The sequence below is a fragment of the Clinocottus analis genome, unplaced genomic scaffold (assembly GCF_023055335.1).
Source record: "Clinocottus analis isolate CAN_PGR_092001 unplaced genomic scaffold, fCliAna1.0.p SCAF_9, whole genome shotgun sequence".
NCBI classification, from domain to species: domain Eukaryota; kingdom Metazoa; phylum Chordata; class Actinopteri; order Perciformes; family Cottidae; genus Clinocottus; species Clinocottus analis.
This window is the reverse complement of record NW_027176251.1, coordinates 2,695,188-2,712,144: the sequence shown is the minus strand read 5'-3', so window position 1 is coordinate 2,712,144 and position 16,957 is coordinate 2,695,188. Positions and strand designations below refer to the sequence as shown.

General features: G+C 41.5%; 1 protein-coding gene across 4 annotated transcripts in view; it reads left to right on the top strand.

Moving 5' to 3' along the window:
• col14a1a (collagen, type XIV, alpha 1a) overlaps positions 1-16,957 on the top strand; it is a 124,474-nt gene that overhangs the window by 13,677 nt on the left and 93,840 nt on the right. For all 4 annotated transcript variants that reach the window (XM_068569298.1, XM_068569296.1, XM_068569297.1 and 1 more), the window contains exons 4-5: positions 2,724-2,867; positions 3,078-3,173. In XM_068569298.1, coding sequence (XP_068425399.1) covers positions 2,724-2,867; positions 3,078-3,173 — 240 coding nt within the window. The remainder of the gene's footprint in view (positions 1-2,723; positions 2,868-3,077; positions 3,174-16,957) is intronic.

Genomic DNA, 16,957 nt, shown 5'->3' with positions numbered 1-16,957 from the left:
TATCCAGTAGCTTTATTTTTATTCTCTATTCTATGACAGTGCATGAAGTGAACTAAAATAAGCACTTATTGGAAGTCTGTTCAATAGCCTGCCAAAAATTGTGAAATTCAAATAGTGTGGGTTGTGTCTGTGTGTACTTGCACATTTGTGTATTTATCAGTGCCAGATGTCAATATTTACTCGCTCAAATCTCAGCAGAGATTACGCCAAAGCCAGTTTCCAAAGTTTCAGTTTTTACTGTATACAACTGCAACTTATTGTCACACTGCAAGAGGAATGACTAAATGCTGGCCTCCCTGTAAGCTAGTGCTAAATGCTAGCCTCCCAGTAATGCCGAATGCTAGCCTCCCTGTAAAGTAATGCCGAATGCTAGCCTCCCAGTAAACTGATGCTAAATGCTAGCCTCCCAGTAATGCCGAATGCTAGCCTCCCAGTAAACTGATGCTAAATGCTAGCCTCCCTGTAAAGTGAGGCTAAATGCTAGCCTTTCTGTAAAGTGATGCTAAATGCTAGCTTCCCTGTAAACTGATACTAAATGCTAGCCTCCCTGTAAAGTGATGCTAAATGCTAGCTTCCCTGTAAACTGATACTGAATGCTAGCCTCCTTGTAAAGTGATACTAAATGCTAGCCTTCCTGTAAAGTGAGGCTAAATGCTAGCCTTCCTGTAAAGTGAGGCTAAATGCTAGCCTCTCTGTAAACTGATGTTGAATGCTAGCCTCCCTGTAAACTGATGCTAAATGCTAGCCTTTTGCTGTTGTCTTAAATGCATGTTTTTTGGCCACTGCAAAGTGAAACAACATGTCTAGTTGGGCTTTCTGATTATTGTAACAGGCCTGTTTTGCATTTGTGATGCAAAACTCATGTTAAGCAGAACGTCATGAAAACCCAGCCAGCTTTTTTTTTTTAAAATAAAAAATATTCTGGTTTAAAATGAATGTGACAACAGTTTTAAAAATAAGTCAAGCATCACTTTGTTTGTCCAAATCTGGAGTGATAATGACTTTATTGGGTTTTTCACTATTGCGTCATCCCCATAAACTGCAGGCTGTTTTTGATATCACGGTAACAAATCTGATCAGTATTTATGTTGTTTGAAGTCTTTGGAGAGCAACATTCTAACACTAATTTAAAGGGATAAATCAATAGTTTGGTGAAATATGTGTGTTTATTTTATTGTCAGGAGTTGAACAGATTATTCCCTCTCACGTCTGTGCACGATGGAGCCAAGACCTGGAGTTGATAAAAGAGGAAGCTATAGCCTCAGTCTGTCCAAAGTTCACCTCTGGAGACATGTTTTATCACATTAGCTCAACTTTCACACAGACATAAATATAAAAATGGAGTTTATTGCTCAAACAACTTCTGGACCTGGTGCAGTCATTTCGCTGAATTTTGCAATTAACACAAATATGAGATGCTAAGCTAAGCATTTTTACATTTCTCTATATGACCAAACATGTTTTTAAGGTAACATTTAGCTCATAGACACGTGATTGGTATCAATTTTCTATTTCTAATACTGTTCTAACTCTTGGAAAGAAAGGGAATTGGCGTATTCTCAAACGTTTGAGTTTTAACAGCTCACACGTCACAGAAATGAGAGGAGCTTTACTCAGTGTAGAAAATAATTAGGATGTTTTTTTTCTTATCAAAACGAATAAGCAGGGGATTGCTGGTTGATCCCGAGACCTTTTTTCCATGGCAGACATTTTGGCTTGTCAATGTAGGATAAACACAAGTGAAACTAATTAATGATAGTTCAGTTCCATCAAGAGTATCAGTCAGCGATGACAGTGAGCGAGAATTAGCACTCACCTAAAGAGAAGGAAGTCCTTTTTTAATGTCATCAATTGCACCTGTGCTTTTTCTAGTATGACAAGCCAACCAACATGTTCACTGTGAAAACAATTAAAAAAAATGAATTCCAGCCTTTGGATAACAGCCATCTACTCCCAGTTGTCATATGTGAGCCAGTGAATGCCTGCCTCTTACTTTCAGCCCAGATATTTGGTAGATTGACAGTTAGTTGTGTGTCCCCGCTCAGACTACGGCTCTGGTTTGTGGTGTGACCACTGATCCGTGCAGCTACCTCACCTGACCCGCCGTCCCCTTCAGTGAGATTTATCTCTCTTCCCCTAAAGGCGTCATTAATCATCACTCTGCAGGCACGAGGGACAGGAGAGCTGAGGAAGCACACACTCCTTATTGATGGAGACATTGATTGCGGGGTCAAAATTAAAATGGGGGTGATAATGTGACCTGCTGGCCTGATGGGGATTAGCGGCTAAGGAGAGAACACAAGTACACACTTACTGGTTTCTTTCTGAAGATCCACAACATATATATTCAGGGGCAAACTGTATTTTCCTAACGTCAAAACTACCGCGAACATTTCGTCTCTCTTAGCTCCACAACAAGCCTTGGATATGACAACAACGCCAACATCAAACAGAATAACATTTTAGACCACAAAACATCTTGCTTGTGGAGTTATGTTTTCCATTTTAACATTTGTATGAAGATATACGCTCACAAAGACTCGCATGGCCAAATAAATCCACTACAAGTCGATTCTTCCGACCTTAAACATAGTTTTTTTCCTTCCTTCAGTATAGACGATGTTAATCAGCTCTTTCCCCGAATTAACTTTTAACTTAACCTCGTCTCGGCCCACGAGAATACTAATAATTCTCACCTTTGCCCCCCTCTCTCTCTCTTCCAGGTGGTCAGCAGAGGGAGATCATAATATCCAAATCTGACACTAAGGTGTTGATAACAGATTACAGCGCCTCAAAGGAATACACGGTCAGCGTCATCAGCGTCAGCGGCAGTGAGCAGAGCAGGCCGCTTCAGGGCAGACATAAAGGTGCGTTCATGCGTTTCACTTCTTTGTTTCTTTTCTATCGCTCTACTCTATTCTACTCCGCTCCACTTCGCTCCTCTGTAGTAATCGATATGTGATTATGTGTGTGTGTGTGTGTGTGTGTGTGTGTGGACCCGGATAGAGAAGGCAATCACAAAAATAACAGTCGCTAGTCTGCTAACTTGTGGTTTCATCCTGTTTTATTTGCTGCAGCTGAAAGAGGTGAGAGCGACGGGAAAGACGAGACTGAGCGAGAGCGGCTGACCGAGGCGGTGGCGCCTCCTGACCACGCCAACGAGATCTCTGGAGGTAGGACAGACGCGCACAAACGCCATATGCAAATCCGGTGCTCACTTGAACGTATAAATCAGTAATTTTTCAACTAGTGTGCCGTGAGAGATCGCCAAAATGTCCAATATCATTTAATAATAATTTCCCTTTGTTAAATTGTCTGAGCCTGGAATATAGTGGCTGACGGGGTAATTAAATACTTAAATACTCTTCCATGCTAGTAGGTAGCGCAATAATTACCTACCATATATGCTGTATTCTGCATCAATGTGACATTTTGTAACTTTTTTGGGGTTCTTTGTGTGCCGCGGGATTTATTTGTTGTAAAAAAAAAGGTTGAAAAACACGGGCATAAGTAACATTAACTGTGCAGAGTGGGACTCTGCTTAAAGACTCCTCCAGTCAGTCCCCGTATAGCGCCACGGATCAGAAAGTCACAAATACGAGTCTGCTGTCCAGTCGGCCCCCGCCTGCCAAGTGTTTTGCACAGTTTGTGTGCAACAGAATCCACCGTTTGAAGCGATACCCAGACAGACATCGGCCTGGTGGTCTACTAACCACCAAGTGGGAGTAAAGATGCCAAAACCGTCCACGCTTCAACGGTGATTCACTCGCAGCGGAGCTTTCTGGAAGCTCCTCAACATACACAACGCTGCGTGGAGTGACTGAGACTGATGGGAGGTGATGAGTGACCCACATTGTTAACTTGTCTCCGTGAGGTTGCTGCTCAATCTGAGCCCGTCTGGCTCGTGACTGAAATGTTCGTTCAGTCGGCAGCATTCGTGTTTTCATCTTATTATTATTATTCTTTTCAATCCTCTGCTGGAATGTGCAAAAAAGAAAGGAATTCATTTTCATCTTGAGCGTGTGTGCGCTGTTGATTCCTTTCAACCAGAACCGGGAAGCCATTGGGGGATCGTTTGATATCGCTGGTGTAATTGACGGTGTGCAATACGGGTTTTCTCTGTGTGCTTGTGCGCATTAGAGAAGAGATTAAGCCGTTTATTTTGTTTGCAGATTTCGGCACGCACCATGCTGGTGGCTGAATTCGAGACACTAAACTGCAGCTGAAATGTGAATGGCACTGCTTTTTGCAAGAATTTAAAGTAACTCCCTGTGACAGTTTTTCTATTGCTGTCGAGCTTTAAGTGGACACATGGACAGAATCTCATTACTGGGGCTTATTATTTGGGCTCGTTTGCCTCCGATTGGCTCATTTTCTGTGTCCTGGTTGATCATCCATCAGTGAAAGGAAACTATTCAGGTTTGATTATTGAGTTTGGCGTGAAGAAGTGCAACCTCCAGTGACCTGTGTGCTCGGTGCCTTTTTCATGGCCTTTAACCCTTCTATAGTATTTGCGCGATATCATTTCACTCTTGCTAAATGTGCACTTGTTATTTGCTGAAAGAGCAAGAGAGGGACACACACACACGCACGCACACACACACACACACAAGCGCAAACAAAGAAAGAGCATCGCTGAGCAATAAGCCACGTTATAAAGTTTATTTATAGACACTTTGCATCCGTGAATGTAGAATGAATTGTCTGTCGGGTGGAGATGAAACCACATAGATAGTAAATCAAAGCAAATTTCATATAGACTACCATCTCTGGTAACACTTGCAGTGTCTTCACCTGCATAGCGAAGAGCTGCGGAAAAGTTATTGGATTGTGTAATTATCATAACTATATTCCACAATATAGAAGAGAAGATATAAGATACAATTAAGTTGTGAAGAACCTTACTTCACATCACAAACTCTTCCTTTCTGATAAACACAACATTGTGCACAATGCCGTCTCTTAAAAGAATTGTCATAAGATGAACGACAAAAAAATATGAAACAACATTTTTATGAAGAAACAGAACAGACCTCGTGTTGTTTTACTAGAAATCGGATTGTCGAAAGATTTGTTTTAGACTGATTTTGTGGTTTATCGAGGAAATTCCCATCAGGCCATGCATTCATAAACCAAGCACCAAATTTTGTGGTGATATTTTGAGTTATTTTCTTTTGTCATTTCAATGTGTTGTCAGTTGCATCTTTGTTTTCATTAAATTCCCGGCTGTGCCTCTTGACCAACACATCTGGTTCCAACAATGTGAACATATTATATGTGATATTATTATCTTAAATATATATTATTATGCCCCTATTCACCAAACATAAACTTAAATTACCTTCGAGACCCAGAATGAAAACGCACACTTCCTAAAAAAAAATAATAACTGTAATTTAAACTGTCATCTCTCTCTCTCTCTCTCTCTCTCTCTCTCTCTCTCTCTCTCTCTCTCTCTCTCTCTCTCTCTCAGAGGTCTAGATCTTTGATGTTCTTTGTTTCCTGCCCCCCCCCCCTCCTTCCTGTCAGCAGGTAGATTAAAAACTGTATTTCCTTCGGTCTTCTGTTATCAGACTCGCTCTCCATTCACTGCAGCAGAGGTGACCTTGATTGGTGTACTGCTTCCTACCTGTTGGGGATTATGATAACATCCCGCTGGGCTTCAATAGAATTTCTGAATATACCGTGTGTGTGTGTGTGTGTGTGTGTGTGTGGGTGTGTGTGTGGGTGTGTGTGTCTGTGTATCTGCAGCTTTGTGTACTCTACTGATGATGACAATATCTCACTGTTGAGACCGCTCTTTTATGTTGCACTGTAACATGTGACTACTTCTCTTTCTCTGCCAGGGAGTGTGTGTGTGTGTGTGTGTGTGTGTGTGTGTGTGTGTGTGTGTGTGTGTGTGTGTGTGTGTGTCTTCTTCAGTGATAATACCAATGTCCCACAGGGCTCCAAAGAGATGCTGTTGTCTCCTTCAGTGCGTGTGTGTGTGTGTGTGTGTGTGTGTGTGTGTGTGTGTGTGTGTGTGTGTGTGTGTGTGTGTGTGTGTGTGCGTATTAGCAATGCTATCCCGGTCCATCGGCGCTTTGTTCCCGACTAGTAATCAGCTGGCTTTTATGTCAGGGTGGGTTGTTTACAAAACCTTTCATTAACAGCTGGCTCATAGTCTCATCATCTCCTCTCTGATGGATGTGTGTGTGTGTGTGTGTGTGTGTGTGTGTGTGTTTTGCAGACATCAGACAAGTCAGTTGTCTTTTTGTGTGCACATTACCTTTTCATATGCGTGGATCACACCTCGGGCAAAGAAACTGCAGTGTTTTTTTCTTCCTTTCAAGCTATTTTATGAAGATAATAACAAATGAGTTTAGATAAAGTTTTGAATCTCAACACGGCAAGTCAAGGTAAAAAAAACAAGAATATGCAGCAACTTATGTTGGTTTGAAGGCTTTCTTTGAGTAGAGGGGAGAAGGCCATTAGCTGAAGGAAGTGTTATGACGGCTCCTCCGCTCTTAGTAAAATAACTAGCTTAGCTACGCACTTCTCCTCCTGAAGATACTCCACAAATGACTTCAGCGGACCCTGCAGCGCGTGAGCACAGCCCGCCCTGAACTAAATACTGTCCGTCCGTTCCAGGAATGTTTTTTTTTGATGAAACTAATTCTCTGTCTGCTCTCGGTGTGTCATTGCCTGAGTCTGGCTCTGCGCAACCAGAGAAGGTTTAAAAGGAAAAGTTTACCTCGGTTTGCAGTTTGTCGTCTGTCTGTTTTCGATATTGATGTTCGCCATTTTTATGGGCTCGCGCCGTAAAAGTCGATGATTCGAATCATTGGCCAGGGACTCCCGGGTCCAATCTCAGTTTGGAGAGAGGGGCCGGAGCTGTTTTTTTTTCTAAATCAATGAGTGATCGGAGCGCCGGATTCAGCTGCTCACTGCTGAACGATGTGCAGAGAATTCCTTCTTCTCCTTGAATATCAGTTTCAGAGTTGAAGCGTCTTACTTTTTGTTCTTTTGGCCGAGTCATTGTCTGCAGAGAAAAGCAGCATGAATACTTTGGCATGTTACAGGGATTACAAAGCCTGGATTACTATGCAGGATAGGAATACATATTATAAAAGACCCCTCTTGGACAGTTTTAGTCATCCAGTACTATAAAGCGCAACATCACGCTGTCAAATCCATGCATTTATTATACTTTTATGAATGAGAAGCATCAGAAAGTAACATTACTTTGTAGCATAATTGCCTTATTTATCCATCTTTAACCAACTTACAGTAATGAGTCTGACTATAAACAAGCTGTGTTTCTTTTTTACAAGTTGGTTAGTCATAAATACATACACACACAAACTTTGTGGGTCTGTCATGGCTAACTGTGGTCCTGAAGACACCTCCTGCCCGAGTCGGTCTCGAGTGCTTTGCCAGGTGTTTATATTTCTGTCTGTCTGCGGACAGTTTTATCATCATCATCATCATCATCATCATCACGGTTGCTGCGGGACGCAGTCCCAAAACTTGACAGGTAGGAGTGGAGATCAACATGAAGGCCGAGTTCAAAAGGTGGGTGTGGTCTGTGCACGGGGGTGTAGGAAGAGAGGAAGCGCTTTAATCCCCCGGGCAGATTAGGCATCGCGGCTGGTGTAATCCCAAGATGGGCTCTGGTTTTCTTTGATTCTGAAGACAGGAAGAGAGGTGAGAGAGAGAGAGAGAGAGAGAGAGAGAGGCATACTGGGAGAATCATCAAGTAACAGAGACGGAGGCAGTGAGAACATATCGATGTCCCTTGTGAAATGTGTATGAATGCAACACAATAGTGTATCAACGACCTATATGGGATGTTGGGCCCTATTGTGTTGCTGGAGCTTCAAAGTCTTGGCTGTGGAAATACTGAACTTTGTCAGACATTTGGTTTCATTTCTGCCCTTGATCATTAAACTCACGGATCAGCACAAAAGAAAGGGAGCAAATAAAATACATATTCTATGCCGCTGATACTAATTGTGGATCATTGATGATCCGTATTGGTCGATACGATCCCTTTGTTGTATTATAATAGCTGGTCTTCAAGGCTCCATCCATCCCAAAAAGCCTCCCAACTGCTCTGAAGTCAGTATGAGCTGTAATAAAACCGCTATGACTCCAACATTAGTAGCTGTGCGACTAGAAAAGCATAAATGCAGATGTCCTGATTGCCTATTTTACTGAATGATCATTAGTAAAACTGTATTTTACACTGTGATGGTAACTAAACTGTGTAAACCCCCTGTACATTCACTTTTCCGTTAAAATAATGATCAATATTTATAAATGAAAAAAAAAAAAGCTAACATTTTCGCTCCTTGCCAGCTGGAGTGCCAGTAAAGTTTGTCATACGCTCACTTTCCACTTTTTTCTGTCGGTTCTGCCAACAAAAGAGCCTCTCCGGACTCTTCAATCAACCGGCTGCATTAAGAAATGAAGGTTTAAGAACTTGACATTCATACATCGGTTTCACAGAGCAATGTGTCCAAACATCAACATCTACTCTTTCCACTTCAGACTGTCTGCCGACTGTGTAGTGCGTTTACACGAGGGGTCATTTCATGTCGGTTCGGGAGGTTTCCTTCTCTGTTTGCTTCATTCAGTGGTTCCAGTTTGGTCGAGCGCCTGGAGAAACTTTCAAAAGCGTACATCCTGCGGCAACGCAGCTCCCATTTGTCATCGTAAAGAAAAACATGAAACCTCTGAAAATATTCCACGTATATGATAATTAGGTATAAAATACCATGCTAGCGCCACGGCTTAGAACGCAAAAAAATTAGGACCAAAAAAAAACAAAAAAAACATTAGGACCCCCTCTCCCCCCAAAATAGAATTAGGACTCCAAAAAATAAAATAAAAATGAAGACAAAAAAAAATAAAAAAATTAGGACCCAAAAAAAATAAATACAAAAAAATTAAATGAGGACAATAAAAAAAATAGTTTTTTTTCCGTTGATGAAAATTTAAAAAAACAAACATCTAAGCAATACGTTATTTCATCGCTTTGGTTTTACAATACCTTCATTTAAATATAAATATGTATTTTTCATACAACGAAACAAGTACAAGTCCAATCTTTTTTTTTGTTTTTGGTCCTAATTATTATTTTTTTGGGCAGAAATGGGCTTCCATAACTTAGCGATGGCAACGTTGAAGAGAGAGTCTACTGTAGCTGATAACTAGTTTCTCTAATCAAAGCTTTATGGAGCAAATTCCTGTTTCCCACCGAGACAGTAAGTTGTTACCTGACCTACTTTTAAAGAAGCTGTCTATGCGTTTGAGTTTAAAATTGATTTGTGAAAAATCCCCCCAGATATTTTAAATAAACTATATTGCAACAGGCTTTAACAGTTGCTCTCAGTTTCACCCTTTTAATTTCCTCTTACTTGACGCGCCTTCACTTTAATGAAAGTTACTTAACTACACCAAGTTTGGTATCGATATCAATCCTCTCATTTCATGGTTCATAAAGCAATCGCGGCGCCGGTCCGACAAACAAGTGCAAATCACTGAGCAATAAAAGGTCAAAAGCCTCTTCTTTCCCCCGATGCCACGGTGCCGATTCCAATACAAACCGCCTAATAGGATGTGAGCCTCCGAGTGTTGTCCCTCTCTGACTAACGCTTTAAACCGGCGCTCACGCGGGCAGACACACACCCAAGGGACGGACGTCAGGTTGAACTGGAGGCCAATGAGATTCTGTTGACATTCACCACCGACAGTGAAAGAGACAGAAAGAGTCCTCCAGTATCCATCACATCTGCAGAGGGTAACAAACACACACCTGGAGAGAGCCAAGGTTTCTATAATTATAGCCAACCCTAATTCCTAACTTGATCATTTATTTAAGTGTTGGCACTGCTCTAGATAGGTGTGCGTACGTGTGTGTGTGTGTGTGTGTGTGTGTGTGTGTGTTCATCCTTCCACATTCATCAAGTTGTTCATACCACGTTTTAACGTTCATGCAGTCTGCCTCTCTCCATCTCATTGTGCATGTGTGGCTTTATTTACCGCCCTACGGGTTTCCAGAATGAAGTTATGGACGTCTTCTGTCACTGTGCATTTTTCCCCCGCTATTTAATACAATTTATAGCCTGTATGCAGTCAGCGTGATGCTCGGTGGCTACACAGGATGTCAAAGGTTTGTGGCCAGAAAGACGTGTCAGGGGGCTGACAAATAGCCAGAGAGACGGAGTGAGGAGGCCAAAACCGATACCACAAATGAAAGGAGACAACACAAGTATGTGCAGGCTGCAAAGTAACTGGCGAGTGAGGCTATCAGTTCCTTGTGAACGCCTCTTAGCATTACATCACTTATTTCCATTCGAGAGCAAAAAGAGCCAGATATGTGCGTCATGGCTGAAAAGCATGAAAGGCTCCCAAGAAATTGCAAATTGACGTCGTAAATGTGATCCACAAATGAAATGAAAATGCACAGTTTTAATATGAGCTGATGTGTAGCGTGAAGGGCAAAGTGAGGAGAGTTTTAAGTTAAAGGGGAAAGCGCTTCAAGAGAAATATTCAAATAAACCCGAAAAATGAAAAATGAATCAACAAAGAATTAATTCTTTTCAATGTCCTCGGGAGATTCTCATTTGTCCCGAACACTTTTTCTATCATTGCAAGTTGTACTTTTACATTTTGGGTTGGACGTTTGCCAGCAGCTGAAATACTCCGTGTTGAGCGGAGCTAAAGAAATGTCGTCCTCACACACGTTGGATGAGAGTTCAGAGACTTGGGGAGTAGATCAGCCATCGCTCACGTGGACGCGCGTATGCGTGCGGTCTCTGTGCTCGCCTGACTGCTGTCCTTGTCCTCGATTAAGTGAGTGAGGGGGGGGGGGGGGTTCATGGCCGTTGAGCTAATTGTATGACAGCGGTTAACAAGTGCATCTGTGTGTGGATGTGCTAATGGCATCTCAGCCATTAGTGGCAAGGACTCTTCAAGTGCAGAGGTCAATAGAATAATTAGCACCCACTTCTCAAATTGTTTCCATCCACGGCATCTCTTCTCTGCAGAGATAACTCCACTGCGCATGTAGTTGAATCAGGAATAAGTCAAACTGAAAACAATGTGTGTTGAATTAATGGTAAAAAAAAAAAAATCCATGTGCATGTTATAGTACAGTTTTACATCAGATTTAACTTTCACATCACATGCAATATGTCAGGGGATGGAGGAAGTAGGGCCCAAACGCCGTAAAACAGTTCAAAGAATATTAAATTCAAACAAAAAAAGGGCCAGGAAACAGTGCAAGGAGACAGGAGACAGAGAGTTTAAATACAAGAGGAGGTAACGAGCAACAAGAGGGAGGCAACGAGCAACAGGTGGACACAACGAGGGCAGCACAGGTGCAGACAATCCACAATCAGGAAGCAGCTAGACAGACAATCCCGGACAATCACCAGGACAGGAAGTGCAGAGACACGGAGGACACGAGACTCCAAACAGGAAACAGAAAACTCAAATCACGACAATAACTCTGATGTTTGTGTTGCAATACTTTGATATTTCACATGTGTCATTAGAAGTGACACATTCGCAACCAAAATACACCTTGAAACCTCTTCTGCGGTTCATTATTTGCCCAAAAGTGTTTAGCTCTGCACTCCTGCTCTGTATGACACACGCATCGCTCTCTAGCTCCTCTCCTCTGTCCCCGTTTAGCCCCTTTCCTTCATCCCATCTTTATCCCCTTAGACACTTCTTCTCTCTGTCCTCTTTACTGCCTGACCTTTCTTCACCTCTTTTGTCCCCTAAGCCTTCTTCCCTATCCTGTCAATCCGGTCCTCTTTTTCCTTTAATCTCTCCACTCCTGTGATCCTCATGTTTTATTCTTCGTGGTTGACGAAGCAAATTACGCATCGAACAGTTATTTTGAAGAGAGGCCCAGTCATTATTCAGGACGATGGTGGTTTAAAAAGTTGTATTGTGTCATTTTGTGGAATATGATCAAATCATTGCTCTGTTTTGCAGACATTTCCATGATTTTTCAGTGGCTCTAAATAACTAGTTTAGCTGCTGAAAATCCTCCTTGTGCAGCACAGTTTCATATGAATATATATGTATATATTGGTCAAATAAATACTACAAAATAGAAACAAGGGAGTGGGTTAGCAAGCAAACTGTCCCTCCTGTGGGACTAATAAGTAAACCAGCATTGTATTATTGAATAGTGACACACAAAAAAGGCTAGCTTGAGAGCCACACCTGTCTGTAAAGGTTTTACAATGTGTGCATGGAGCTAAAACCTAACCAGACGTGATAAGAGGGACTCAAATGTCGAAATAGAAAAACCTACACGGTGTGTGTGTGTGTGTGTGTGTGTGTGTGTGTGTGTGAGTGTGTATCAGACAGAGAGATTAGAGGAAGACAAACAGAAAGAAAAAAGGAAGGCAAGGCGAGCACAGACAGGTGGAGATGGAGCGACAGACTGCGAGGCCGAGAGAGACAGTTTATAGGCCGTGTTTGGCTTTCAGCACACACGTAGAGTTTGCTCTGTCAGACTGTCTGTGTACTCAGTGAAGTGGAAAAGAACAAGACAGTGGATTAAAGATCAGGAGGCCAAGACGGGAAAGGTCTCTGGTGGAACGACACAAACCGCCTAAAAAAAGCTGTCGGATTACACCTTAAAACCCACTGGATCACACTACTCACACACACACACACACACACACACACACACACACACACACACACACACACACACAGACAGACCCACAGGACTCACAGATGAATATGAATGTTTGCGCCTGGCTGACTTGCTCTTAGGGCCACTGAGCAAACGACAGGTGAATCAATCTGCTGGCTGTCTCTTGATTGAATAAACCAGCCAATAAAACAAAGAAAATCTTGTTTTTGAAGCGTGTGTGTGTGTGTGTGTGTGTGTGTGTGTGTGTGTGTGTGTGTGTGTGTGTGTGTGTGTGTGTGTGTGTGTGGTGTGCCGCTGGTGTTTATCGGGAGGAGCAACCTGCTTAAGGTGAGATAAAACATCTCTCTGGCTTCATGTCATATGACATTCAGACGGTCACTCGTACTATTTTCTTTTTTTTTTTTGCAGCTGATACAATATGCACAAAGCGTCTTTGGGAATTTAGGAAAGCGCTGTTTGAAGATTGAAGTATTATTAGTAGTAGTACAGCCAGATCTGTGTTTCTGTGCTCTATTGATTTATGCCAATGCCATAGTTTCAAAGACAAACATATTGGCACGAGTCGCTGTTCTGGAAGTTTAAATATCACATGAATGTTTATGTAGCAGCAGGAGTTTTGGATCATAACAATACATCCATCAGCAATTGTGCCGAACAAGTTAAGTGTAAAAACTCAAACTTAAAGCCATAAAGGCATGAAGTAATGTTCTTAACTTCTTTTAAATCACTTCTTAAAACCCTTTTTATAGAATCGCTTTTAAGTGATGTCGTCTTTTTATGTATTTATTTGTTTATTTTTGATAATTTATTGTGCAGTTTTTTTTCCCGCATGGTTTTGTTTGTATATTTTATATATTTGTTTGTTTTCTACTGTTCTTTTTGACTATTTGTTTGGTTGTGTTTTATCTTTTATGGTATAATCCTTTTTGTTTGATGCCATTTGGGTCGAGTCTATGCTTTGAAAGCACTTTGTAAACTCTCTTTAAAAGTCCTATATAAGTAAAGTTATTATTATCATTCTATGTATTGGGAACATGATGAAGATGGAAAAAGCAGTTGTGTATAGTCTTAGTGAAACAGACCGGGAGCTGGGGTATTGTAATAATGATGTCTTCAAATGAACAAGACTCCACGCTGCATCATTTGTCTGTGAGCATCTCGGCCTCCTGCAACCTTCAAACCGCAGGAGGCACATTATTTGTTGGGAGTGAAATGTGTGTTCAAATGTCATTTTAAATTATACAGGAGCTGCAGAGACATCCTGGCCTTACGTCATATTCTACAGACGTAAGAAAACATCATTGTTTGGTACAGATCCCTCACAAAAATCACACCATATTCATCATAATATTCTTTTCAATGACAATTAGAAAAAAAAGATTAATTCCTGCTTATATCAAAAGTCAAAACAAACCATTCAGCCTTATTTCTTATATCACTTGTGGTTAAACGGCTGTAGTACAATTAGTGACATGAAAACTGTCCCTCAAGATCAGTTTTCCACTTTATTGTGTCTTCCTCTTTAAACACGATCACCTGGAGAAGCACCGACACACTGTTTGGATTCAGGGTCGACATTTTCTCTCCAACATACAGGAAATATAGAAACATTAGCTTATGTGACAAACAGCAGGAGGAAATGATCATATTACTATTCTTCCTGAAGTGATATATTGAGAAAGCATTTTACGAGTTAACCATAAAAGAGGCAGTTCGCCCACTGTGTAACATTTTATTCCATCATTTCATTGAAGTGTATTTCGATCCTGAGTGAAAACACATCAACTGTAAAACTCTTCAGGACGAATGTCTATTATTTTGTAATATATTAACTTATTAAAGCCGTCTCACGCAGGAGTCAAACATATGCAAAGAGAAAAAGGGAGTTGTTCTCACTAATGTGGGGGCTGTCCATGAATCTGCATGCCGGCCGCCGTCCTCTGATGCTAATTCCAGATATTGAAACACAATCACAGTGGCAGGGGATATTTAACTTCAGAGAGAGAGAGAGAGAGAGATTGAAATGACATCACACTCTGTCTGATCCCCGGCTAAATGGAGGTCAGCAATGAATCAAGGCCGGCTTGGAAGAACTGGTGTTAATAAAAAAACAGAGAGACCGTGGAGGGAGAGGACAGCAACTTTTTATCCACTACACTGTAAAAAATGCACCGTTAAATTGACAATTATTATCTGGCAGCCATTGACAAGCAACTTACTGTAAGAAAAAACACAGTATATAATGAATTTACTGTCATTTTCTACAGTGTGATGATTTTTTTTTTTACAGTAGATTCTTGGTTACTGTGATTTTCCCACAGCACTAGTGTGTTTTTTATATATATTTTTACAGTAAAGCTTTGACTACTGTAATATTTGAATGAATACACAGTATTTTACTGGGAAATAGTTCACAGTAGGTTACTGCTCACAAACACAGTACATTGTAAGTTATTTGTCTGAGTATCATACGGACATTAATCTCCCAGTTTTTCAATAACATGTTGCCTATACGCGCATGTGTTTATATCTTTATTTGTGTGTTTTACTCCTACTAACTGTGACTTATTAGTCCATATCATCGTCTCTCGGTTCTCCATCTTTGTCGCTGCTCTGCTCTGCTCAAAGTTGCAGCCCGCCAACAGTGGCTGCCATTGTTACGCTCGCATTTTTACTACCCAGTTTTTTACACTCCCACACGAGTTAATTCAATTGTCTCGGAGCCACGGGCTTCTTTTCCACGGCCGACTGCGCCTGGCTTGTAAAATGCGGTTCGCTCGCTCTCTCATGAACGCCAGTTGGACCCTCTGTCTCATCGCACGCTCGTCCGATCCAGCATTCAAAAGCATAAATAGGTTCGCCGCCTTTTTTTCTAATCGTGTGCTTTTATTATGCATGTGCGTATTCAGATTAGTAGTTCAGCCAACCTTCAAGGTTGTGGATGCAAATCCGCACATTTCAGCTTGATGACATCACATGTTTGTGCTGGTCCACCCCGGCGCTGGTTGGTGTTGTGCCTTCTCTGTGTGACTCATTCGAGTGAACTTCATTTCAGCACTATTCATATTCATGGAGGAATTGGTTGTGTCTCTGCGGAGGAGGTCTGTCACGCACGACAGTTCATTGTGAGCGAGGTTCTCAATAAGTCTTTAATCTTTCAGGTGAAATATCAAGACGTGGAACAGAAGAAAAAGTACAGGTATAAATATTCTAATTAACAACGGCTCCATTTCATTTGGCGCCGTCTGTTTTTAGCGTCCTGGTATTGTTCCGTCTGGCTCTCTGAGACACTTTAAACAAGAACAGAGCCGTCCTTTTAGACTTTGTTGCAGACGCGCTCAAGCTCATGAGGGCGCTGACTTCCCGCCTGATCATAGAGCAATGTTTAGGTTCAGCCACTGAAAGTTTGGCTTTCAAACATAAACACGTTGTTTCGTTTAACATCCGTCGTAAAATAACTCTGTGACGAGTCATTTTAAATGTGACATGCTGTCCAGCAGAGAGAAGACCGCTCTACCGCTGTGGCATCATTTCTGCCATCGATGACGATGGAAACCGTCGGTGGACGGTGGAACTGAAAAGGTTGTTCACCTTTCACACAATACATGGGATCTTGGCAAATTACTCAATTACAGATATGTCATCCCATGACTTATGCACTTGACTATTTGCAAATAAGTGTTGGCAAGTGTCCCTTTTACCTTCTTTTATCCGAGCATCAAATCTGACCTTAACCTGATAAAAAAATGGACTGTCAGCTCTTAATTGGATTTTCCATTTGGTCCCCGTATGAACACACACACACACACACACACACACACACACACACACACACACACACACACACACACACACACATACGTGTATATCATAGTGACTGACATGTCTTTGTTTTAGTTAAAATAGTGTTTAAGAAATAAATCTGTGTGAAACACCGCTCGTCTCTCATGAGAGCCGCTTCTTCTTCTTCTTCTTCTTCTTCTTCTTCTTCTTCTTCTTCTTCTTCTTCTTCTTCTTCTTCTTCCGCTGCTGCTGCACTTTGACCCTACAGCGAAGGTCTTACGCAGGAAAAGGGGAAGAGTTTGCGATGATAGCGATGAGGAGAAGAAGAAAGGCCGGTGGGCCTTAGAAGAAGGACTTTTGACAAACAGAGAGCGAGAGTGCTAAGAAGCTGTGAGCATTCTTACTGAAAATGTGTTTTTTCTTTCTCCAAAACACTGAGGAAAATCCCATTAAAAGAATATCATTAGTTGATTATATACAAATGGATTAAATAGATACTTGATGGAT